Source organism: Xyrauchen texanus, chromosome 25, assembly GCF_025860055.1.
Source record: "Xyrauchen texanus isolate HMW12.3.18 chromosome 25, RBS_HiC_50CHRs, whole genome shotgun sequence".
Taxonomy (NCBI): Eukaryota; Metazoa; Chordata; class Actinopteri; order Cypriniformes; family Catostomidae; genus Xyrauchen; species Xyrauchen texanus.
Window position 1 is genome coordinate 31,354,069 of NC_068300.1, and position 27,561 is coordinate 31,381,629.

The 27,561-nt window shown below is 38.5% G+C and overlaps 1 protein-coding gene across 2 annotated transcripts in view; it reads right to left on the reverse strand.

The window, feature by feature from the left end:
- The window catches only part of si:dkey-178k16.1 (band 4.1-like protein 1), a 62,700-nt gene that overhangs the window by 20,144 nt on the left and 14,995 nt on the right, over window positions 1–27,561 (reverse strand). The window contains exons 2-10 of one of the 2 annotated variants that reach the window (XM_052091562.1): window positions 12,020–12,096; window positions 11,639–11,803; window positions 6,161–6,265; window positions 3,918–3,960; window positions 3,754–3,829; window positions 2,139–2,357; window positions 1,877–1,964; window positions 1,417–1,569; window positions 255–352 (exon numbers count right to left, since the gene is read on the reverse strand). In XM_052091562.1, coding sequence (XP_051947522.1) covers window positions 255–352; window positions 1,417–1,569; window positions 1,877–1,964; window positions 2,139–2,357; window positions 3,754–3,829; window positions 3,918–3,960; window positions 6,161–6,265; window positions 11,639–11,803; window positions 12,020–12,079 — 1,007 coding nt within the window. In that variant the 5' untranslated portion in view covers window positions 12,080–12,096. Of the gene's footprint in view, window positions 1–254; window positions 353–1,404; window positions 1,570–1,876; window positions 1,965–2,138; window positions 2,358–3,753; window positions 3,830–3,917; window positions 3,961–6,160; window positions 6,270–11,638; window positions 11,804–12,019; window positions 12,097–27,561 lie in introns of those variants that run through there. The other variant, XM_052091561.1, reaches the window with a different exon arrangement.

A 27,561-nucleotide genomic window follows, 5' to 3' on the forward strand; every position in this document is an offset into this window, starting at 1 on the left:
GAACCAGGCAGTCTATTTTATTGAACTGAAAAAGAAAAACAGGCAATAATCAAGCTGTCACCATAATTTGTTCAATGTTTGTTAAATCAATGTTTAATAAAAAAGCAACATAAATTATAAATTAAAAAGAACATTAAAACCTAAAATAACTATAAATATATCATACAAAGATAACAGAAGCTGCAGATACATCTTACATTTAAATAGACTATGCCCAGTGGCTTGACAGGTGTGGTGTGACACTGAAAGCCTACCTGAAAAAGGTGTGGTGTTCAATGCAGACCTTCCACAAGCGCTTAGAGGCACGGTGGTTGGGCAGCTTGAAGCCAATGGTGCTCTCAAACTGCTCATACTGGGGTGCAGGGGAGTGTGGTCGTGTGATGGGGAGGAAGTGAGGGGTGTGAAGGGAAAGCAGAGTGGTAGCGTGTTACTTGGCAGGATATTGGATAAGGTGTCAAATCTGCATGAGCTAAAGCTATCAAATGACAAGACAGGATTCTGTGTGCCTTTAAATTTAGCCAAACAGCATGTTACCAGGATTTTTAAAGAATGCTGCATGGTTTAAGAGCAACTGAATAAGAATGAGAGTAAATATTAAAATCTAAACATCCAAAGCCCACAGATTCATGCCCATTGTGTTGATAAGATGCTGAACAATGAGGCATTGAAATATTAAGTATTCATATCTGACCCTTACACATAATAGGCAGTCAAGGAAATGGCCAGGCTTTTGTGGTACTGCAGAGATTCCGATTGTGAGCGTACAATCAGAGAAAGCGACCCCCGTAAATATAGACTGCAGGATCTGTAACACTTAATAAAGACCTCTGCGACTATTTTCCCTTGTCTTTTATCCCTCTCTCTGGCTTGAATTTTCCCCAACAGCATCACTATTCAATCTTAGCTCATCTCTTTCTCTCTCCTTTTCTATCTGTTTCTTTGTGCCCACTAGGCAAAAAAATGTCAAGCTCAAATGTTTCAAAATTTTTCAAAATGTCAAGCTCTGATGTTTCAAAGCCCTCTTGCTCTTCACACTCAGCAGCTAACAAACACTAAAGAACCTCAAACAATATAAATAGTGTTTGTTGAGACATAATTAAAACTGGTGTGGAAAGTGGCTTAATTAGAAATGTGCTTTAGAAATATTGCATTGCTTTTTTGCAATACTGTGGAGGAACACCCACATAAGTCTGCGGAGGACTGGGTATTTTGAAAATCTGGATAATGATTCTAAATACTCTTAAAACTTCCCATTCGTTTCTAATACAATCACATGATGCAGATTATCTGCCTATATTCTCGCCCAAAGCATTAGTCTCAGTGCGACAGCCTTATCTAGCAAGTGCTTGAACGTGCATCTACAAGTGATATCTATCAAGAAAAACCTGGAAAATCTCAAAAGACCTTTTTCTCTACCTCTCCAGGGCGGATCTTGATATAGAAGTTGCTTCTCTTGTAGGAGATTTTAAGGATCTTAGGCCAGGCAAAACGGTTGATACGCAGCCGATCTCTGTAGATCAAAAGGCCACTGGCACACACGCCCAGCATGATGTCAATGCCTTCAGAGTCCTTTAAAACAAACACACACACACACACACACACATACAGACAAATATAGATTGTAACTTAATTATAGGGAGAAAGGATGTAGGGAAAGCTATTTGAACATACTGCCTAACATGTTCTTTTGTGTTCCATGGAAGGTTTTGGAATGACATGATAACGTAATTAAAATTTTTGGGTGAACTATTCCATTAAGTTACTAAGTTTCAGACTGTCAATTACATACCCAACATTTAGTTTATTCTGTACCATATACTGTACAACATGGACATTACTGTCTTTACCACTGTTTACCACAGAAACAGACTCGCACCTTAGCATGATGGAGATCAACGCCATACATGGAGAGCTTCTTGGCATTCTCCAGGAAGTTGATCTCAGCTTCTGCAGGACTCATGCCCCTGAGCATAGGTCATCATTAACAGATTACCATGATGAAGAAACCAGTTCATATAATGTCAATGTAAAACTTTCGTATTTATAACAGATGTTGCTGTATATTTCATCTATTTAAGTGCTTGTATCCCATATCTGTTGGCTAATTACTACTTCCTATGCAGGTGAACTCCACTCACTTGTAGGTGCGATGAAGCTCCACCACCCTATCCTCCAGCTCCCGGGTCTGATTGGGGGAAAAGCGGAACTCACTGATGTAGTCTGGCCCGTGTTCCTCTTGGTCATAGTCTCCAAGCTCAGCCTGAATGGCATAGGAGCCCAGCAGAGCATGAGTGACAAACGAGCAGGGCAAACAACCTGACAGTATGTCCTCCCTCAGCTGCAGACACAGGTAATACCTGTAGACATAAACATACACAACAAAAATGTTCAATGACATCCACATTTTGTGTAGGATCACAAATCTTTAATCAATTTATACCACCTTGTGTTAACTCGCCATTATTTATTTACTGTACAATAAAAAAATCAGAAGAGAGGGTCTTGATTGATAGCAACACAACCAAGGACAATCCACCTGGAGCAATGTGGTTAACATTCCTTGCCCAAGGGCATGATGGTGATTGTTCAGGGAACTTTGCTTGTGGGGTTCAAATCTGCACAGTATAACCACTTGGCAACCAGTGTTGGGTAAGTTTCTTTAGAAATAGTAATCCAGTAAAAATGGCTAATGATTACTTTACTAATTACTTTTTCAATAAAGTAATCACATTACTATTTACTTAACATTAAAGTTACTTTCCAAAACACTTTTCTGCTCAAGAAATTAAAAATAATGTCTGTATTTCTTCCTTGTTTATAGTTATACCAAATTCATGCACAGCACCTCACATTTCTCCTTCACAATGACTCGTTACGGGGCCATAATTCATGTATTCTACATAAATAATATATATAAAAAAATGTATGTACTTAAAGTAATTAAATTAATTGAAAGTCAGTAACTCTAAACTGATTACAATAATTAAATATGTAACATATTACACTACTTTTATTTACTAAAAAAGTAATTAGATTACAGCAACACATTTTTTTGTAATTGGATTACCCTCAGCACTTCTAGCAACATAAGACATATTACAAAAAACTGACAAGGGACAGTAATGAAACAGTGTAATATGCAAAAAGTGGCTGCGCAATTAGTGCGTATTAACATGCATTACACAATTTTGTACTACAGTAAGCGATATAAGTATATTGGTCCTAGAAAATCAAGCCTAATATAAAAGCATGTAAAATGCCTTTCTTACACTACAAAAAAAATATATGTCTTAATCATTATTTCTGTCTCGTTTTCCAGTAAAGATATATAAACATCTTTAAAACAAGATACATTTACTTGAGAAGTGAATTGACATATGAATTCTATGGAGAAAAAAAAAATATTTGCCAAGGGGGTTAAATAAAATGGCTTTTCCTCTAAAAAATAATTGTATTTTTTCTAACCCCATGGGCAAATGCTATTTTCTTGTTTTAAGCATAAACCTCTTTAAAATTTGGCTGAAAGCAAGACTATTTATTTTGCTGCAACCACCTAAGCAGCAAGCAACCACCTAAAAACCACTTGGAACACCTTAGCAACCACATAGCAACTGTAAACACCACTTACATTGTAAAAATCTAGTAATTCTAAACATATTTTTTTATAAGTTTTAGAAAGAGTGCAAATACAGTATGGCTGTTTGCAAGATATCTAAATCCAGAGAGTTTAACTCCTGTAAACAAAGAAATTACCGTGTGATGTCTTCAATCAGCTGAGAGGGATCAGGAGGATAGAACTTGACCGCAAAGGAGAAATGCCAGGGACCCACTTAAAACAAACAAGACACAAATTCACATTCAATGCTTTCAGACCACTAAGGCTATAAAGCTGGAATATCTTATTTTCTTACACTTACCACGGATTTGTTTCTTGATCTCTTTTGAAGGATCCAGCCAATTCTGAAAAAGGGAACAAAAAATTCCTCTTTCACGCAGAGCACATTGATAAGCAAATGGCGCAGTGGCATCTCTGCCACAGCAAGAGCAATCACCTCATAGATATTCTGTAAAATGGTCAGTGCATTAATATTCCACAGCCACAGGAACACTAAAAGAGTAGATAAATGTCATCTCCGGAATACACTGCACTCCAGTAAGGTCAGCCAAAGCTTGGTGACACTTAACAACGCTTAATGCCAGCTCACCTCGGTCCATATGAGATGAAAAGAATTGTTTCATTCATCTCTCAAAGAACCAGCATTCGTATATAACCAGTACCACTGCTAAACGTTAAATAAACTACATTCACGCAACTGTATTTACTAACAGTTGTGACTCTCAAATTGTCCTATTCATCCACAAGCCAGCTTTTATTGTCATGGAGGAATTAAATTGTGTTTCTCTTTTAGGTCCTGGTGCTAATTTTACATATAATTATCTATATTTTTTGACGAAAAAAACACAGCTCTGCTACTAAAATAACACGCATTGCTGGAAGGGCCACACAGTGTTAACCATTTTCAAGGAAATCAACCTATGAATGTCTAACTTATATTTATATAGCTTGAAGTCTCAGCATATCAAACTGGGATAGAAGGAAGTATCTTAACATCAAAGTTACACACTTCAGCTTTAAAGGCTGGTTATATGTATCTGCCTGTCTGACCTGCAAATGACTTCATCCTCTGACATAAATCTTCTCCTTTTCCTTTTCTGTTCTTTTCAAATCTGTTACTGACTTGCATGAGTGTGTCTAACAAACGTGCTCTCTGTAGGTCTCGCTCCCCGTGCTTGATACATGTTGTTTTCAAACGAAAATCTTTCACTTTTCATACTGCAGTCAATCAGGTTTTCTGGGGCGGGTACGAACCCTGCTGATAATAGCAACATGCACAAAAGTCTCCACTGGGAAAAATATCTAAGTGGAACTAGACTGGGAGAGCCATTATGAGCCATGAGAGTGCAGGCAGGGTCTTTACGGCTAAACCAGATCTGGGAGTTCCTTCGAGCCACAGATGACTTTGATCAATCAAATCCTGCCTCTAACAATAGAGTCCCATGTGATTACACTTTAAGCATGACAATCAATAAATTAATCCATAGCAAGTGAATTAGACTATGGAGTGGCCTATCAATTACAAGACTATAGCATTTAAAATGAATAACAAAAACGCACCATCAACATATGCTCTGTGGATTAAATATACTGTATATTGAGTTGTTAAACCAAATAGATGTGCACATCCTGAAAGAAATGCCAGTGCTTCAAAGGCAGAAAAAGTATTGTGTTAAAGTTTTAGGTAAGCTTAGATTTTAGGCTTTAATTCTCTTCAAATGTATTGCGGCATCACAACCGGTTTCTGTCTGATGTGCACAAGAATCAACAGACAGCTAGTGTAAAGGCACCTAAAATCTTTAAATATATTCAATGAAGGCAAGACCAGTCACAATTCAGAATCCAAATATTTTAATAATGTCATCACTGCTGTTTAGGGATGCACTTTATAGTTAAATTATATATTAATATAGTTATACATATTATATACTCTGCACCATCTGCTGAGGTACTTCAACTTGGCAATTAACATTCCTTGCGTTTGAACATATTTACGGGCAAATTGGCGTCATTTGTTTCAGACGTTTCCGCTGAAGCAAAGAATTGTGGTTGTGAGTGCCCACGAAGGATACACCTCATGCATCCTCCAAATTCCCATGAAAGAAGGTCGCATTTGAAGGCTGCATTTGAAGTGTCCTACTTGCTTTTCTGGAATGAGACAGCCTCGATGACGTTTGAGACCATCAAATGCGACCTCCGGAGACTAGTACAAGTACTAGTATTACTGCAACTAGTACAATTTTCATTTCGGTGCTTCACTACTGCCGTTTACATTTGGGATGCTGTACATTCTATTAATGTAATTCACTGGGAGATTTTGGTTTGCATCATCAAAAATGGATAGCAAACCTAAGGTAGAAGATATTTACAAAAATTTTTAATGGACTCTGTGTAATGGCAGTTTGAGCTGAAATAATTGACAAAATGTAATCCTTATTCTTCAAACACTGTAGTTAGGGTTTGTTCTAACAATAAAGCACTGTTTTTATACCAACCACATAAGAGAATTAGTACAATGGGTGAATGTAAGAGGTGAATTCTGACCTTTTGGCTCTCTGTGTCACTGAAGTTTAGGCCAAAGTAGTCCTTCTCCAAGAGATTGAGATGTTCACACACCATATCCAGTAACACTTGCCCTTTACAGAGCTTCTGACTCACAAACACACACAGAGGAAGAGGGACAGAGAAAACATAAGAAAAAAGGGATTGATTTTGTATTTTACATTTTAGAAGATGTCCCTTTCCTGTTTAAATCAGATATACAAGTAATTACTGTTGTAACTGGATCTTGTAAGTATTTCACATACTGCATAACTCTTAAATAATACTATGCTGAATTTGCATATATGTCTCAATAGGGGTTGAGTTTGTGTTTTTGTCATTGTAGAAGATGTCCCCATCTAACTGTTATCATATGTCAAAGTCCTTACTGCTACAACTAAATCTTTAAAACATAACAAAAGCATTTACATTATGCATGAATCTTAAATAATACCCCTCATACTACTGCCCAAAGGCAAAACCAAATCAGCTCTCTAGAGTATGATATGTCTTGAGACAAACAAGTTTAGCTCAACTATGCTCTGATTCAGAGAAGAAGAAAAACATCCACACTAAAACCAAACATTTATTTTGTCAGTTTTAGTTTTGGCATAGATAAAGCATTTTGCCTTTGTAGGGCAGAATAGTTTGCATACTGTATTTGTGTCTATTATGAGTCCAATACAGAATAAGTGATGGCTAACCATCTGTGCTGCCTTCTGACCACACCCGGTTCTGCATAAAGCATGGCATATGCAACATGCTGGAGACACCAGCTCTGGCTTTGCCTGTCTACAGAAAGACTGAGCATTCGCTGCCCAGGGAGCCTGTATCCCGTGGCAACAGGGACACAGCGCAGCTGTTTCCATGGCAACAGATGTGGTGAGGTTTGTGTGTGTGTGTGTGTGTGTGTGTGTGTGTGTGTGTGTGTGTGTGTGTGTGTGTGTGTGTGCGCATTGCCTCCCTGGCCTCTCATGAGGTTATTTCTTTTAAGACAGAGAGAGAGTTGGTGTACTACCATAAAAAGAACTCTTAATTTATCCAAGAAGCCCGTCAATTACAGAAGCACATTATTTTTAATGGTATTTGGTATGTAAAGGCAATTTCATATTTTTTACCCCAAACATAATGCAACTGAATGGCTCAATTATGACTGATCCCTGAGGGCTGATTTCAACTTAGTTCTGTGTAACAAAAGTATGTTGCATTAGGGTCGGTATTGCACAGTTTGCTTCCATCTGCAAAAGGTTTGTGCTGTGAAGAAATTAGGATTTATTGTGTTCACATCTAGGGCTTTCTTTCTATGCAGATCCTTATCATGTGAAAGATATTAAAATAATGTAGAATTATTCATTAACTAGCTTTGTTTAATACTTAAGATATTGTGCATTACAATGTTAATGAAGCCTAATAGAGTTTAAGTTGTCTATTTAATTGATAATATTAATTACACTTCAATATTAAACATTTTCATAGTTTACGTTATACTTAGTTCTTTATTATTATGACTATTTACCTGAATTATTAAAAGAACTTCAAGCAATGATAACTTAAATGAGAAACTCTTGAAGGTAACATGGCATTGCTTTCATTTAAAGGGATAGTTCCCCCAAAAAATTGTATTCCCTCATCATTTACTCACCCTCATGCCATCTAAGATGTGTATGACTTTCTTTCCTCTTCTGAACACAAACAAATATTTTTGGAGGAATATTTCACTTTTGTAAATCCACAGTTTTTCCCAAAGGATTTTGTGAGACTGTGGTGGGTGGACTTCTGACCCTCTAGGGGGGTCAGGGAGCATGCTCCTCCATAAGAACATTTTGTCAATTTTAAAGTTAAATGCAAATCTGGTGCAATTTGAGAGCAAAATTAAGAGGCTAGATCTATGAAGAACTTTGTGCTCTTGTAAACAATTTTGTGTTCTAGTAGTAATTTAATCATAAACACATTGTCATGTCTAGATGTTTGTTTTCATGTCTTTTATTTTGAAATTCTAGTTCCTGTTTCATGTAATGTGGTTCACTTGTCATGTGATTTCATGTTTCCCTCCATGTTCATGTTCATGTGTCTTGTTTTCATTGGTTTATTGTCTTATCAGTTCTCATTTGTCATTATTGGTTTTCATGTTATTGTTTTACCCAATATCTGTGTATTTAACCCCCCCATGTTTGCCATTGTCTCTTGTCAAGTATTGTTAATGTACCTTGTTTGCGAGTCTAGTTTAAGTCAAGTTTATGTTTATGTTCATGTTAATTGTTTATGTTTAGTTCATGTCTATAGTTAGGGTTTTGGATTTCACGTATGTAAATAAATGAAGTGACACAAGGGGTCCCATATAAAAACGCCACGCACTGACCGTGTTACATGAACTATCGAGACAGGTGCAAGCAGGCTACTGCGCGTTAGAGGCACCTGTGTCGGCTGCACATAGCCCTCCCCAACGACCCAAAGAGATGTCACATACAGACCTTAGGTTCCCCGCACCCCTGAGGGGGGGGAACAGGTGCTACATGACTAGCATGGGAGCAAGCCCAGCAGCCGCGGCCTTCTCTCTCACTATGTCTCTCACATAGGACGTGAAGCGGCTGAGGCTATCTTAACACTATGAAATGCGTCAGGGAAGGCAGTCTTTCCCGGTCCTATTCTTTCTGGAGGAAAAGACCCTGCGGAGGCCACATCCTGCCCAGTCTAGGGGGAGGTAACATGTGGCAAATACACCACGAGGGTTGTGAAGCCGTACGTGGGAAATGGCGTGGTGGTAGGTCCAGCCTAATGAGGGGGGACTCTTCAAGCGCGGAACTGCCCAAGGGAAACGCGAGTCCACCGCGGGAAATGCATCACTGGGAGTTTGCCTGAAAAGGAAACTAAGCCTGTGGAGCCCAACCCCAGTGCAGAGCACCTGTGATTCGTAGTGAGTCTGGAAGCGAATTGCTCCGCTGAATTCGCAGGCCAGAAGGCTAGGGAGGAGAAGGCGTATGTAAACTTCTGACTTCAACTGTAATTAATGGGAAACACTGGTCTATTCAATGCAAGTAAATGGTGATCAGGCCTTTGAAGTTCCAGAAAGGAGATAAAGTCAGCATAAAAGTGTAGTTTCAGAAGACTTGGAAAATAGTGCATGAGTGGTATGGACTATATTTATGATACTATTATGGTGATGTTTTGTCCTTCATGGAACTTGGCTGTGTGAATCACATGCATATTCATTGTAGGGAAAAGATCAGCTCCAAAATATCTTCTTTTGTGGTCCATGGAAGAAAGAAAATCAGTTTTGGCATGCCAGGATTATAATTTGTGGGTGAACTATCCCTTTAAACCAGGGGCTAAAACAACACATGCACAAACATGTCTGGTAGAGTGTAACCCTCCTTTGAAAGGCCGTAATATTATTTACTTCACGGGGCCACTAGCATGTACCCATTATAGATTTCCCATCCTCCCCTCCCTTAGCAAAGCATAGAAGCCTGGAAGTGTAGGCAGCCTTTGACCTTTAGATTGGACAGTCTGTCTCTCTCAGTGGGTGTTGTATCACCAGTAATAGTAAACGGATGGAAAATACTACCAGAGAGCTCCGAATAACACCCCAGAGGAGACTGTATCTGGATACAACCCTGGAAATCCATCAGCCAGTAGACCCCCAGGGCACACAAGCAGACATAGCACTGATCTCAGAGCAGTGTGTGCCACTCCCTGGAGAGCTACTAGTGTGGGAGGGACCTATCAATGAGTGTCCCACCCCCCATCGGCGCACACTAGCATTCATATCTCATGTGCTGTAATTCACAGAATCACTGCAGTGGGGAGGATGGACCTGCAGTGCTGGCCTGTAAAATTCAGATGAAGGCATTGAAATGTTCATGGATTCCAGGAATATAATTATGAGTTTTTCTTATATTGATATAACCCATTCTGAAATATTCATGAAACATTTATGAAATATGTACAATAGAGCTGTCAAAATTAACGCTATAACACATTTTTCTTAATCACGATTAATGCATTTAACATTAATACAGCATAAACAATGGTTGGAAGGCCGGAAACTTTGCGATGTGTCCGCCTGGATTCATTACAGTTATGGACAGAAACACACACAGCAGTGATTCAGTTCTTAACGCTAACTGATGTACAAAACAAGTCCAGGTGGGACTTGTAATTGAAATCAAGTATTTTTCAGCCTATGTAAGGCCTATTTAATTACCACAGAAATGCTCCAAATCTTAACTATCACCAAAATGCAGAATGAAACAAAGCGGATAGCCACAGTCTATCGGCAGATTAATATTGTGGAAGAGGAACGTTTAAGAGATTTAATGTGATATTTCAGTTTTTCTTTTTAATAAATGTGCAAAAATGTCAACAATTCTGTATTTTTCTGTCAATATGGGGTACTGTGTGTACAATAATGAGGAAAAAAAATTAACTTAAATGATTTTAGCAAATGGCTGCAATATAACAAAGAGTGAAAAATTTAAGGGGTCTGAATACTTTCCGTACCCACTGTATATGCAAGCTATGTGGGGACTAGTTATTTCAGTTAGTCAAACTCCCAATTAGACTTTGGGAAACATTTAATGTTACTTGAATTGGTGCATTTTAGTGCATTTCTATTTTTATACTGAGGAAAGATTTGTTTGGAAATTGTTAATAACATAATGTTTAGTTTTATTTTGAAAGATGGAAATAAATCCATTTTGACATGAAAATCATTTTATATAGTCTCAAATTTCATCACTTTCAAAATCTGTGATTAATCACTATTAGCCAAAAAGATGATGCGATTAACCATGATTACAATTATTAATCAACTGACAGCACAAATGTCTACATATTCTTATTGTTTATCGGTTCAGATGTAATCATTTGGTTTTAGCCCTCAATGGCACCATCAAAATTTGAGTTTTGTGGCTTTTAGTCCATGTCTATTAGCTTTAAAGTCCACTATATGATAATTATACTGTACAATTCAATGTTCAAAAAATTAACTTGTAGCATATATATGCATTTAAAATGTGCAGACTTCTTTTTTCAATGGACCAAAAATATTGATGACTCATCTTGCACCTACACAGATTTTTGTCAAATCAAATGCACTTTAGAATGAGAATGTTCCTCCCCCAATACCATCTGCAACCAACTAGCAAGTAGCAAATCATTAACCATGATAGTGACATAACTAAAGGCTGGACAAGCACTTTCTCACCCAGGATTTTTTTTTTGTCTCAAATAATGTGAAAAACTTATATAAAGTATATATAAAGGCTGGAAATAGTGAGATATATTTTTTAACTACAGTAAATCGTCCAGACCTACTGACATTTTTCACACCTAATCTAGCCGTATGAGTAATAGGCAGGGGTGTGGCAAAGCATGATGGGATTACAATATGTAAAAAAAGCTTAGAGCCCTAGAGGCCTGGCACCATGTTTCTTCAAAACAACACAAATTCGTTTTAGTGCACGCAAACAACTGCTGTACCTCCAGTCCGGTCTCATAGGCAGATCCATCCAGCAGTATGACTTTCACAGGCACTGTCTTTGGTCTTTTGGAGGATTTCTGTGGGGATCTGGACATCCTACTTGGTGTTTTTTCAGATGAATCATCTGTGTCTCGGTGCTCATCCGACATCTTTGAATCGTGATCCTAAATATAAGGGATCACAATGTAGTGTTATTAATATGCTTTGCAAGGTTCATACGAAAAATATGTCTGGTATGAAATCTGGTCATTGTGAATGTGCCCAAAAGCAGAGCATGAAGGCCAATATGAATTTCATATTAAAAAATGTGTTAGAGCATAATCAAACATATTAGACTCTATAATATTTATGAGTTAATAAAATATAGATTTATGTCTCACCATATGACCCCTTCTGTCTTCGTCTGCAGTATTCTTTAAAGCTGAACCTCTCTCTGACATAGCAATCACTTGCACTCCTAGAATAATAATAATAAAAAGAAATAACACTTTAACACTCCCAAGTCCACAAAGTGCCACAAAATAAACAAGATTATTGGAAATCAATTGATTCCTAACATGACAAACAATAGGGCAGAACTTCATGTATATAGGCTTACTTTGATAAACAGAACTAAGTATTGGCAACAGATTATATATTCTTAGTAATATTGATTGCACATCTATCAAATTATCCATATTGTTCTTTCCTCAGCCATCAATATGATTTCATAGATCTCATCACCTATGAGTCAATGATTATTTACTTGGGTGCAAACAAACACATCTGCTGATTTATCTAATGAGCCATGCTCTGTTTTGTTTTTGTGTGCTGCAGAGAGAACGTTTCACAGTTAGTCACCAAATGACCAGTGCACTGTATACAATCTGTCTTTGTATCTCCTTAAAGGCAAGGTAAGTATATTTATATAGCAGTTTAAACTCAGTGGTAATGCTAAGCGCTTTACAAAGGCATTCAAACTAAAAACAAATATTATTCTAATTTATTTATTTTTTAATTCTAAAATTCAAACAAGTGTCTATGCCCATATCTATGAAGATATATTTCACAGAAAGTTTTTATTGACATGGTGATGAGAAACACCTAAAACATTGTGTCTGCAGCATAGATATATTGAGTTAATGATGATCTCATATCAATAAGTTAACAAACTGTGATAAACACTGTTTTAGTGTTTAATGTTGAAATGAACAGCACTTAGTCAATTAGTAAAATAACTGCATTTAATTGAATGGATGTGCCACTTTTCTTCCCTTAGCAATATAGACATTATAGATATTTGCAGAAGACAGGTGGTTAATCTAAAAAAAAAAGAAGCTAAATGCTTGAAACATGACTAAAAGTACACTCCTTTTTAACATGTACTTTTCATTGTTTAATGGAGTTGAGTTAACTCAGCTTGACAGTTTGATTCCACTGTGAATATGCAAATGCCTTCATTTCCATCTCATTGACTTGCACCAAACCGAACAACTAAAAGCCCTAAACATCTTGCCCATAGAAAATCTCTCAATATGAGCATTGCAAACAAACAAACCTGCCCCTTTTGGCTCAGCTAATTTTCCGCGTTCACTCTATGTACTAAATAGAAATGTACCCATAATTCAATCAGAAGACAAACAGTCAGTCCATTAAATTACCTGCACAATCTATACGTTTAACTCTAGTCCCTAACTTATGACTCTGTAATAGAGTCTTGGAGTCCTTAATGCTTACATTTTTTTTTTTGCTGAACTGTTACAGCATTGACATTTTCTAAATGGTTTATTTTGCCATTTTTGGCAATGTTATAGAACAGAGGACAGAAAATAATGAGGAGAAGAACAGGACCAAGACACCTTGAATACACATAGGCCACATAAGCATCCTACACACATCAAAGCACATGTACCCAATAACCACAGCTCTGACAAAGATCCAGACACTGAGAGAAGAGAATATATATTGAGAAAATAAAGTTAAAACTGTTTTTTCGTAGAATAAGTTTTATCAAACACAAAAAGCAAAACACATCTCATCTACTAATGAATCAAATGAAATGGCAACTAATAAAGATGTACAGCACAAGAATAGTAACCTTTTCTCTTTTTTTTTGCAGTCCTGCTCTTTCAGTTAATTTATCTTTAGATCAATATATTGATGAGGCCTTTTACTGAGCTAAGAAGGTCAGCTTATAGTATGGTAATGAATTTATCTGCCTCTCAATGGAGGAAAGTTCTGCAGTCTGATCATTACTGTTGCCATTGCATTAATATTTGTATGAAAAAATGTTTTAAAGTTCAAGGCTAAAAATAAATTTAGTTAAACAGATAAAACAAAGAAATATGTCATTACTTACCACTATTTTCAGACAATGTGAATGCCCAAGTATCAACAAGAGCCCAAAACAATAATTTGTTGAGTAAGTTTATTAAACAGACCTTTCCAAAATGAGGATTCTTCAATAATATAAAAAACATGAACAGACATGATATGAACAAGGAACTAAACTTCAAAATAATAGATATGACAAAATGATGAAGATGATGAAGTGAACCCAAGTGTAGTTTATTTACATAAGTGATATATCCTAAATGTGAATCTAAAACATAACAACATAAACAACTTGTCATTGACTTAAACTTGAAGTAGACTTAGCATGAATCCTAAATGAAATTACATTGACAATACTCGACAAAGACAATGGCAAACATAAGGGCTATAAATACTCTGACATGGGGTAACAGGTTAACAAGGCTCCCGACGCCCCAACAGATGAACAAAAACACATAAACATGACATGAGTCCAGAGTTCTGTAGGGAGCTGAGGGAAGGGTGTCTTGAGGCGTGGTCTGGTGTGACAGGGCGTGGAGCATGGGATCAAGGTGGAGACCCTGGGCGGGGGGGTGGGTGTAGCCATGAGAGGCCCAAGGGGCAGAGACGATGTGGCTGATGTCCAAGGTGGAGTAGGGATGGATTAGGGGCCTAGACCATGGAGCAGAGGCGGGCCTGGACCGTGGAGCAGAGGCTTGCTTAAGACATGGCATGGAGCAGACTGAGATTCGGCTGTGGCATGGCATGGAGCAGGCCGAGGCATGGCTGTGACATGGCATGGAGCTGACTCTGGCTTGGCTGTGACATGGCCTGGAGCTGACTCTGGCTTGGCCAGCCCCTAGACTTTGGAATGAGCTTCCATTGGTCATAAAATCATCTCCCTCTCTATTCTCTTTCCAGGGGGCCTTAAAAACATATTTATTTTCTCTAGCTTTTAATTAATTGCATTATAAATTGTACTAGGTCAATTTTATCTTATTCTTGTTTTATTGGTTTTAAATGTTTTTTCCATTCTTAAGCTGTATTTATGTGATTTTATTTATTTTTTGTAACTCCATGTACAGCACTTTGGTACCCAGTGTGGTTTTTGAAAGTGCTCTACAAATAAAATTGAGTTGAGTTGAGTTGAGTTGGCTGTGACATGACCTGGAGCTGACCCTGGCTTGGCTGTGACATGACCTGGAGCTGACCCTGGCTTGGCTGTGTCATGGCCTGGAGCTGACCCTGGCTTGGCTGTGTCATGGCCTGGAGCTGACCCTGGCTTGGCTGTGACATGACCTGGAGCTGACCCTGGCTTGGCTGTGTCATGGCCTGGAGCTGACCCTGGCTTGGCTGCGACATGACCTGGAGCTGACCCTGGCTTGGTTGTGACATGACCTGGAGCTGACCCTGGCTTGGCTGTGACATGGCATGGAGCTGACTCTGGCTTGGCTGTGACATGACCTGGAGCTGACCCTGGCTTGGCTGTGACATGGCCTGGATCTGGCTTGTCTAAGACATGGCCAGGAGCTGACTCTGGCTTGGCTGTGACATGGCCCGGAGCTTTATGGTCACATTCTCGCAATGAGAACATGAACCATCCACAAACGCTGCCTCAGTGTGATCGCTGCCCAGACACGTGAGTCAGCCCATGTGGCCGTCGGAAGCAGAGATATAACGACCACATCCAGGAATCACACAAAGACGAAAAGGCATCTTTATAAAGACGCATCTTTAAAAAGACATTTAACATCAATGTGTGTGCTCTAATAGAGAAAATATACTCTTTAGCAGGAATATACTCCCTTTTAGCACTGTCGAAGTGCCCAGGAGCTAAATCTGCACTCGACGTGCAGAAGGAGAGAAAGCCGGATGAAATGTGCCTTATATCCAACAGCATACACATATTAAGAGGTCTAAAGAAAAAATCTGAATGGAATTGCATTCCAGCTCCTTTTACACCCGTATGTCTGGGGGATGCAAATTCCACTTGCCAATTATCATTGTTCTTTTTTCAAAGAATGGGAGGTGTTTGGGGCTCTCAAGAGCGACCCCTAGTGTCACTACATGGACACAACGTCGATTGAGTGACAGAAGGGAAACATGTTTTTACTACTTTTGAGGGAATCATTTCCCAAAATCCTCATATGTGGACATCATGTTTATAAGCGCACTGACATGCTAATAAAAATAGATTTTTTTAAAGCGGCATATCAAACGAAACTAAAGATGCTACTCTTTACAAACAAACAGGTTTCAATGTAAAAACGTAGAGATTTTTTACCAGAGGCACTTTTGTTGGCGCTGTGTCCATAGTAGCATTTCAAGGAAATCGATGGCATGCTGTTGTGTCAAGTGACTCGTTGCATAAGAAGTTTAACCCTTAAATGACAGTCTAGAGTCTTGTGAACAGTATTCAGTCGGTTTTTATTCATTTAAATTATGCATTGCATATCGTTAGGGTGACCTAACGGGACAATGGGACAGCCCCCTTCCCAGCAAAAATTCAATTGACTCCAATTTTTGAGAGTCAATTGAACAATTTTTGAGGCAATCCACCGATGCTGAATAAAAGTTTCTCACTGCACAAAAAAAATCATCCGCTCACATGTCACCAGCTTCAACCAGGGCATCCAACTGCTTTTTAATGTCAGAGTGTATGAATGATTCCTCCAGCCTGGCCTGCAAAGACTTTTCCCAGGTCACGAATGTGCAAAGCTATAGCCGTGCACAACAGAATGATAAGCAAAATGTCCTTCACTTGCATGCACCTTGTCATATTCAGAACTTTGCTTCACTAAAAATGGCTAACACTTGGTGTGGCACACTTACTTTTAGCTGCATCCACATGCTTTTCTGTATGAACATGCTGTGCGATGTCGGTGCAGCCTCCATAGCCAATGGAAAAGTGAGCTCCACAAATCTCACACCTCACTTTACAAGGCTCTGTCTGTGACTCCTTTTTTTGAAATTTAAACTCTTTTTGAAGATCCTCATTAAATGTACATGCACGCTTCCTTAACAATTTCATCTGTGTGCTCTTCAATCAGTTCACTAATTGGATGTCTATTGATAGGGGATTGTTTATTGGTTTTACAAGCCGTATCTTTTGCTACCTTTGATTAGAATACTCACGTGACTGAGAAAGCCACATAGGCAATAGAGAAAATTTAGGAGAGGGGAAGTATGAGACAAAACACGATTTTTTTCTGAATCAGTTGGGACACAAGAAATAGTCCTTATACGGGACTGTCCCGGGAAAAAACAGGATGTCTGGCCACCCTCCGTGTAGCGAAGCCAAAATAAAACGTGGAAGCGGGGTCGCACTAGGGTAATATCATTTCTTTACCCCAGAAAATGCAAAGATAACGTTTCATAATCAGAACTAGACAGCTCATATGGCATTTACTGTTATTAGATGACATGCTAGCTTTGTGAGCTTTGGCTTTGCTAGCCTGTAATGCCCACTGGACGGTGAATAGGTTTATTTACTTTTTCAATTTTTTTTTAGTAATGCAAACATCTCCTGTTGGTGAAATTTGAATTTTGAATCCATACCCTGTATAACCCTGTCTACAAGTTGCACCTGTTTAGTTTTTCTTTCAAATGTGAAAGTGGAGATTTATAGTAAGATATGACTTAAATATTGATCTGTTTCTCATCTACATCTATCATATCACTTTTGAAGACTGGATTTAACCACGAGTCATATGGATTACTTTCATGCTGCCCTTATGTACTTTTTGGAGCTTCAAAGTTCTGGCCACTATATATTTGCATAGAATGGACCAAACAGAGCTGAGATATTCTGAACAAAAACTAATCATTTTAGAAGCAGAAGGAAATCATATACACCTGGAACATTTTTGGCTAAACTATCCTTTTAATAATACAATGGGTGTTTAATGTTTTTAATGCCTAGTGTACTTAACATTAATTATACATTTTACTTTATTATTTTACATGCGGTTTATTAAAACGTTTGTAAAATTTGTTTAAATGTACTTATTACATGTATTTATGTTCATACAAAATAAAGGAGCTACCATGTTTACACATTTGGTTATGGTGTGGTTTATTTTATAATATTTTTAATATGTATTCATCTGGCAGATTAATCTGAAAATATGAACCCAGTTATGAGATCAAATTAACCCAGCATTATTGTAAAAATTAACCAGCAATGAATGAATAACCCATTTGGTTTAAATGAAAAACCGAACTTACTAGGTTAGTTTAGCCCAATGTGTGTTCTGTCATTTAAACAGTGGCTTGGTTAAAAACAACCCAAATTGCCCGCATTCACAGACATGTAATATTCTGCTCTGTGAATATCTAGGTTTCCTGATACTAAGGGCTTCAAACCAAATTTATCTTCATAAAAAGTGCTCATTCAATCCTGTACCTTGTAACTGCAAGTTTCCAAACAAAGTGTATCCCCAACCCCTGGATATTGCAAAAATCAAATAGGAACTGGTGATTTTTGCCAGCTCTTGCCCTTTTTCTGTGTGCAATATGCATCAGTCAGTGAACAGGTGTCTGAGACTAAAACTAGCCTAAATATAAAGCTTCCCCCATCTCTGAAGTCTAACTAGTTATTGATCCTGGAGCCCATCCTACTTGTTGACATCCTGTAAGAATTAAGGAAGATAGCAGTGGGTCCAAGAAGTCGTAGCATTATAGAGATTCCTTTGCTTATGATCTGTTAAAATGAGCAAGCAAATGCAATATCAAAGCAAGGAATGATCATTGTGTTTGAATAATAATTTGTGCAGGATTAAAAGGCGAGATAAAACGTATTACATTGTCAGAGAAATAAAGGCCTCTCATTTAACAGAATAACATGCATGAGACTTCCTTAATTGCTGTTTCACCCCCTGATTGTTATACATGAATGCCTGTTCTGGTCAATACACACCTAATTAGCAGACTAGGAGAGATAATAAGGAATCTAAGATGGGGTGGCTCTGCTTCTGTCTTTTGTTATGTGCTTTTTTTGTCACCTTAATGGACACTCCTAAAAGAGTTTTTAAAACACTTATTATGCCAGACCTTTCAAATTTGTGTTTCACTCTTACTGGTGGTGTTAATATCAATGTAATGTAAGATCAAATGTGTCTAACATACACTATTATTGGCAGGGTTGGGTGAGTAACGGAATACATGTAACAGGATTACATATTTAAAATACTAAATATAAGTAACTGTATTCCACTAAAGTTACAATTTAAATAATTGGTAATTAGAATACAGTTACATTCAAAAAGTATTTTGATTACTGAAGAGATTACTTTGCATTTTATTGTCATTTGTTTCATTTAATATTTAGTCCTTTCAGATGGAAAACATTTATACATATAAATCATGCGATCCAAAGTGCATTTGAACAGCAGTGAAACACTTTCTTATGATGTGTTACATTCATACGAGCGACAGAGAAGTAAGTATGGAGTAAGTTTGGAGCAGAAGAAATAGAAATAAACCTTGTGTAAATTGTCATCTTTATGCTAAGCTAAAAGGCACGATCATATTTTTTTATCAAGAAAATTCACGTTAGATCACAATTTATTTTTTCTAGTAAGATCTTTGATATTAGGGCAAAAATCATATTCTTGATAAAAATGTTTGTATTGTTTTCCTGTAAAAATATCTACAAAATCTGTGCTAGATACCAAGGTTTTCCTTTCTTCAAAAATGAACAACACTAGAGTAAATTATCTATGTCCTTTGATAATGATTTGGGTCGAATTTAATGGAAAATATACGAGCTGCGCTCCGTGGCATGGTAGAAATCTGAGCAGCAAGCGGAGTTGTAGCTGGAAGCTGCCGACAGACAGCAGCAACAGAGTGTGTACATTCATAGAAAGCAATTGTTTGGAATTTTAGAATGCGTCTTGTTGTCCGCCAGACACATCCGGTGTGCGACCCCTTACTCTCATCTTGTTCTAAGTTCATATGACTTTCCTCTGTGGAACACAGAATATACTGTCCCTTTAAAAGATGTGAGTATTTTGAAAAAACAAACAAAATAATTACGTTTATAATCTTAATGAACAGCGATGATTATATGCACTCTGTTACCTTTGTGTAGTCTTATGCGTTCATGGTGAGTATGTATAGGAAATGTATGCACTTTCATGTTAAGTGTCTCCTTTAGTAAGAGTTTACCATGATCAAAACTGCACTTGACACAAAAAACTATGGGTCATTAGCTTTTTTAGAATTAAAGCTGAGATCAGCAGCAGAAGCGTTGATTGTACACACATCCACATGTTTATTATCTCCATGTCACAGGGCAGGTTTGATAACGGATAATCTGCATGGATTTTTCATGTCATCGAAGATGACTCTGACTTCTATAACGGCAGTTCATTAGTGTGTTTGTGTATATGTGTTTTCACAAATGTACAGTAGCAAGGATTCTGTTGCCATCATAATTATCAAATGCCGCTGTGAGATCATAGAGCGCAGATATTATGGAACATGACTGCTGCTTCTGATTTGCTAAGGTTCCTGGTTCTGCCATACTGCACATTGGGGACACAGTAGTGTCTTGGCATTTATTTACCCAGGCCATATGGACATATTGAGAAGTGAACCCAACGTAACCAGTGACAGAAAAAGAGGCAAACCTTGCTTTCAGTGAAATGGTGCTATCAGAGCAGTTATGTTCAAGCCCAAAAGACAACACAAAAATAAATAGTAGCACGCTGAGTGCTGCATATACTGTAGTGATGGGTAAAGCCAGAAGAAGGACAGCATAATTATAAGCAGATGCGTTTGATAGCTGCTTCAGATATAAGGTTTGTACTGTACATTGTGCCCAAATATCTACACCCTGTTCTGATGTGTATTGCAAGCTTTATGATGGTTATTTCTTGAGGTAGACAAATAATTTAGAGCTCATTAGTAAAAATGGTAATTAGAGATGACTGCTCATACATAGGAGTTTGTTATAAAGCTAACTCTTAGTATTAAACTTCACAGCACCATTCGATCTACGGACATAAGTAGTGTGGCTTGATAAAGAGATGTGTTACTTTTCTAAGTGACAGAATTTTCCATATCTAAGGACCAGTATTTGGACCACACTTGGGCCCATAAGCAACCACCTAGCAATGTCCTAGCAACCACCTAAAACAAACACTTTGCAATGCCTGGTCAGCCGTTGTCTCTGCCTCAGACGGCATGCCCACGATTCATGCACTAACCATCTGATGCTTGTAGTACACAAAACTGGAAAATTCTTTCTCGATCAGACAGCGCAAATATGATTGGCTGGTTCCATGGAACTTCCAAGAGTTGATGCACACAGGATGTTTCATCAGTCCACCAGGAATCGGAGTTGTGTTCACAAAGATCTGCTTTGAAAGAATAAGCGCTTTTGGGGATGAAATAATCGCAGAATTTGCCCAAGTTTGGCAGGTTAGTGACATCAAATCTTTTAGAGGCACGTAGCAGAAAGTGGTCCTCGAGCAGAGCTGCATTTTCTGCTTTGTTTACTAAGTTATGTCTGGAAATTCTCTATAATGAGGTTTTCTGTGCTGTACTTAGACTCTCTACACATTTTCTGCTCTTCTCCCATGGATTATCCGTGCAATCGCTCGTGAATACTCACATGCCATTATATAAAGAATTTTGTCCCCCATACCTTTCATTATCTCCGATAACCCTGCCCCTAAATACCTGATATGACAAAACCGACTGTGCTTGGTCACTTTACATGTCAGTTAGATGGCTTTTCCTTTCTAAATGGGTGGTTTTTGGCCAATTTTAGCAGCCATGGCCCCCAGACCAATGCCGCAGTCAATAGTGGCGGATAGTGCTTTTCATAAGTGGAAAACCACACAGACTGTTGTCTTTGGTATTTGCAAAGTTGTTCTCATAAGCTGCTCAAACTACTCAAACAGTAATATTACTAAACAAAAATAATGAACTAAGCTCAAAACTGTTTTTGCAACAAAACAGGCAAAATATTACATTATGAAAGCTAAAATAAATGTGTTACGTCAGATTGTAAATAACAGCATATGTATCTTCAAACCACCAAACACTCTGTGCTAGACAGCTGAGCTTTTACATTCCATACACTGTCAGTCACAACATACATCACCATTTCAATTATTGGCCATTTGTTGCAAAGTTCTGCCCATTTGAGAGCTCGACCAATCATCATACAGTATAGAGAAACCAGGTTTTGCAGGCAAAAATACATAAATTGAGAGCCCAATGTACAATAGGAAATTAGGTGCAGATCCAATGCGAATAGCGCTCACAAAGCTTCCACAGACTCCCAGAGAAGCACAGCATCCCAGCATTACTCAAAATGACATGTTTAGTGCTAGGGCTGAAATGATCAATCACAATTTTTTTGGTCGAATTGTCGTTTGATCTCATTTAACGTAACATAATATCATATGAAACTCTAATGACGACACGCAAGAGCAACACTGAAGCTCGCACCTGACTGAGGAGGAAGAAAACACAGCTCACAGTCCAGATGCACTCTTAAATTTCACAGCTTAAGGTGATGTAGATCGCACAGTATGACAGAATTATACAAAAACACAAAATTAGTAAATACAGAAGCACTCTCGTCATGGAATAAGTGGAGCTGGAGCTGCTGCTCCGCTAAAGCAAAACTTGCATAACAGAGCGTCTTTAAATGAAAAACCCCTGTGTTGCATCTAGGGTTGCAGCGGTATACCGGTTTCACGTTATACCACAGTTTGAAAATTGACGGTTATCATACCATGTACATTTGCTTATCTACGGTATTGAGAAAAAAATGCAACCGGATGGAGAATCTCACGTGCGCGTGCGCATCTCCTTTATTCCTTGTCTGCCTGTCAGATTCGTCAACTTGCGACACGCGCGCAGCAGAGAAAATGTCTGAGAGAAGCGAGGCGAGGGGGTCTGACATGAGTGTGTGTGTGAGTTAAAGCAGTGTTTCTCAACTGGTCTATTCGGACTGGGACAGCAGGGAAAGAACAATGCCGTGGTTCTCCCAATGAAGATATTTCGATAGACTATTTAGGACTGCCGACGCAGATTTAATGATAATCTCGCAAACAGCTAAAGCAGACATGGGCAACATACGGCCTGCGGCTCATTTATCGTAAAAGCGTTTTTATTTTTCATTGGATAATTCAGTTAACTTGCATTGGGACCTAACGCGTCTCCACAAATGTTTATCACGCTCAGGGTTGCCAGATAAGAGACAAAACACAGAGTAGCCGTTCACGGGTCCTAGAGGGGGGACAGAGGTTTCCATTCCAGCCTCCTGCTCACGGCGGCCCAGGAAAGCATAGCGGACATCCGTGCATCAGGCTCAGACTGGGCGAGCTGAGATGAAGGTGGCAGCCCAGACGAGTCATCAGCATCAGACACCACTGTGACCGTCTCCGATGGAGCGGCGACATCGTCATACAATTCCGGGGGTTCGAAGGAGAATGCTGGCTGGCAGCGAGGCGAGCCGCACCGATCCCGAGCTCGGACGGAAGCAAGCAAGCGTGCTGGGGGGGCGGGTCCGTTCGTGGGGTTTTATCGGTGAAACCGAGCCCATTGTCATCCCAGAATTGCCTTCAACGCCAGCTGGGCCATCCTCAATCCAGTGGGAAGAAGGAACGATGTGGGGGGCGGCTGAAGTGGCTTTCTCTCGTGAGAAAAGAAAGCCGTGACTGCAATGTTGCCATGGCTATGTTCTCACACTGAGAACATGAACCATTCATAAAACGCTGCCTGCATGTAATCGCAGCCCAGAATGCACCATAGATCTAAGAGCAGTGCTTATCGCCAGTAGAGTTGAGTGGAACAGTGGTGAACTCAGCTGAAAGTCACTCGCCCGCTCCCCTTTATACCCGTATGTCCGGGGCCGGGACATGCAAATTCTGTCTGCCAATTTGACATTGGCCTTTTCTCAAGTTCAGAGGTACGCGAGGCTATCAGAAAAGACCCCTTGTGTCACTACAATCAACACAACGTCGAGTGAGTGACAGAAGGGGAACTAATGGTACAGTTATCTGCCATAGACTCTCGGCTTCAATAGCACTCCTATGGACATATTCATATTTAAAAAATGGATTGAGTTATTAATGAACAGCATGGCATAGTAGTGATGATTTGCCTTTGAAACCTTTATTTGCTAAAATATCGAAAGATTTATATGTATTTTATATACATTATTTGCACATATATTAAACTCGTCTTTGCTGCATTTCTTAAGAAAATTTTGAGGAAGCCGTATAGTCATAAAGCAATCGGCATTCTTAGCAGTCACCCACAACACCCTAGCATCAAGGTGGTGATTTGTGGCTGCGACTTGGGCAAGCATCACATGTTCTTAAGAAAATAAAAAATCTAGCTTTATTGATATCCTGACGTACTGTTGCTACAGCAATTTAATAGGCTGGTATGTTGACATCAAGTGAAATTGAGGCCGTGGTTTTTCCCTCTCACACCAGTGTCGACTGGGAATCCAAATGTCTGAATCTGCACAAAACATTGTTATTGTCAAAATGTTCCTATTACAAAGAGGCAAGCTACATTTCTCTGCAAGGGCAATAATATATATGTCAATGTCAAAGTTCCCCTTGTGCCTTGTGTTATTTTTAATTCTTGCACATAAAACAGCTAGAAATCATTTGTTGCTTGCCAGTTCACCATCATTCTGTCGGTCTCTCTCTGTGCAAACTGTCAAAAGTATAATTAAAAGTCAAACTGAAAATATTATCTTTTAAAAACTGTTTATGTTCTTAAAAAGCACTAAAGCGCAACACCTTTTATAGCAGTAGTTTTTAGAGTGCAGCCCAAGATGCCTGCCTGCTTAGATAAATGCCCCAAAAGCCGGCAAAATGATGGGGAATCATTTCCTGCAAAATGACGGCCACACAATGCCATTTGTCAATGAGTATCTTCCTCTTCATTCTCCCTGCAGCCTAGCTGTTGGAAAATGGATCTACACTTGGCAACCAGTTCTCTGTAGCTCCAAGCACAATAGCTCATCTGTAGTGCAATCTGCTAAAGGAATCCATCATTTATGGCAAAACTCAGGCCAGCCTGGAAGAAAGGCACAGGGCAAGAGCTCTAGTAACTAAAGAAGAACATGTCAACAGTTCACACAAAACGATTACAGAAAATGATAAAATGTGAATGAGGAAGATGCAAAGCCTAAGATGTATTTTCTCGTACATGGAGGCAGGATGATGGCTGGAGTTCTTTTTGAGAGAGCTGTCACCATATCAGCCATTCACTGTGGTGCCCTTTCACAAGGCACAAAAACCTCCTTTTTAACCATTCCACTGTAAAAAGAAATGTGAGTTTATGTGGTGTATAATAATCTTGTGGAAAGCATACTTTTCATTTTGATAGATAGATAGATAGATAGATAGATAGATAGATAGATAGATAGATAGATAGATAGATAGATAGATAGATAGATAGATAGATAGAAAGAAAGAATAAGGATTTGACAGTTCAGTTTTCCAATATGCACTTGTTCAGTATCTTTTTAACAATCTTTTGAAACAGCGCTTCCATAAACACATACTGCATAGAAAAGCCTTCAATAAACAAATAACATAACATAGCCGCTCATGTGCAAAAAACTATCAACCCCACTTTCATATGCAGCCCCAAGCCGAGGAGTCCTATTATGGTGGTGAAGAAAAGGAATTGATGACGTCAGCTGCGCAATCAATCTCTGAGACCTGACTACAGGCAGAGAGAGGAGCAAATCAAGAAAGAAAAGAAAAACAGTGATATATTTCCCCCTTACTAGTTAGCATGCATATCATACACAGTCCCTCTCAAATTAATTGAAGCATTCATATTAATGCTGTTTACCTTCAATCCATCAGCCTGCCCTGACTGAAGTTTGGCTAATGCAATGGAGCAGGGTGGAGTCCATCTCAAAAACGTCCTTGTCCCAAGAATGATACTTTTCTGTCAGCGGTTTAAGATAAAGCCTGTTCAAATCTATTCAGGAGATGTTGCCTGAGTTTCTGAAAGGCATACTATTTAGCGAAAAGAGTTCAATTAAAAAACTGCCAAGCATGTAAGGTTCTTTGTGAGAGTGTAAAACCTCAAACCAGAATGGCTTTTTGTTGCTTGGTTGTGATAAAAATGCAGTGCAGTGAAAGTGTAAAAAAACATCTCACATCATGTCCAAAGGAATATCACTGTTATGTTCTGTTGTTTTATCTGGGCAAAAGAGAGACCTCTTGTGGCTAATCATAACATAGCGTGCTGTTTACATTTACTAGTAGTCTCGCGTCAGTTCAGTGTCTCACGGTGAATTAAGCGATCTCATATTTTTTTCTCTCTGGATTTAATTTGGTCAGAAAACACGTTTGCCTGTAAGTACAAAGTCATACAGTTATATTATAATCCAGCACTAAGAATACTAATAATGAGATCCTTTGTTTATGAAGTTGAGTTTGTTCTAAACGTGTATTTTGATTGCATATGCTAAACGTTAGCCTCGTAATGTAATTTCCTATAGAAATTAGCATTAAGTTAGCGCATTTATTTTTACACGTTCAACAGATTAAATTTCAATATTGTTCTTGAACAACTTATGTATTTGAATTGAATATTGAAATGTATTGTCCTTTGCAGTTTTACAGTGCTTCCTGAGTAAAGTTTGGAAAGGATAAACAAGCTTCATTCTTTGTCTTGGGGAAACTGTTAGCTATCTGCCGAGCTGTTGTAACAGGCTATGCCACGCCACACACACACAGAAGCGGGGGCAGAAAAATCACACAGAGTTTGTGAAAGGTCATCCCAGAAAGAATTCAGTAAAACAGCATTTGTTTTGTTATAACATTGGCCTTTAATCACGTCGTAGCTCTCTGGATCTCAACTGGTTTTGCTTCAGAACCCAGATTTTATATTGGACATCAAATGCAAAATAGTTTATCCTACAAAATTAAGAAAATAATCTAGGTAAAGTCAAACACTGAAATGTATTAATATTCCTATAAACTACACAGGCTGAACAATATGCTAAATTATCAATGTGACATAGGCTAAATAGGAAAACTTACTTTCAGGTGTTATAAAGTCTTTATAGTTTGAGAGTTTGGTTCTAAATGTCTCTTGAATTCTTGTTGTAATGTTGACATATTGCAAGTGAACCTGTATTTAACTTGTGTTTAACTCTTTCCCCGCCAGCGTTTTTAAAAAAAAGTTGCCAGCCACCGCCAGGGTTTTTGACGATTTTCGCTAAACTTTAATGGCCCGCAGAATATTTTCTTCCATGAATATATGAAGATGCTATATATCAAAATAAAGATCTGGGCCTCTGCTTTTAGGCAAAAAAAAAAACGATTTTATTTTATCTTCATTTGTTCTTTTTTTATTGCGACTTGAACAGAGGTAGGTTTTGTCAAAAAACAACATTTCAGACAAAAAGCTGAGAAAAAGGCATGCTTATGTCTGATATTTTGAGCTTCTCATACTCCACTTCTTCATGTTTGAGACGATCGCAGTCTGTTTCTGGGTCTTCCTTACCGTATAACACCTAAAACACGGAAACCCGGAAATTTCCGTGTTTGGCGGGGAAGCGTTTTTTCATAAAACACGGAAAATTCCGTGTTTGGCGGGGAAAGAGTTAATGTAGTCTGAGTCC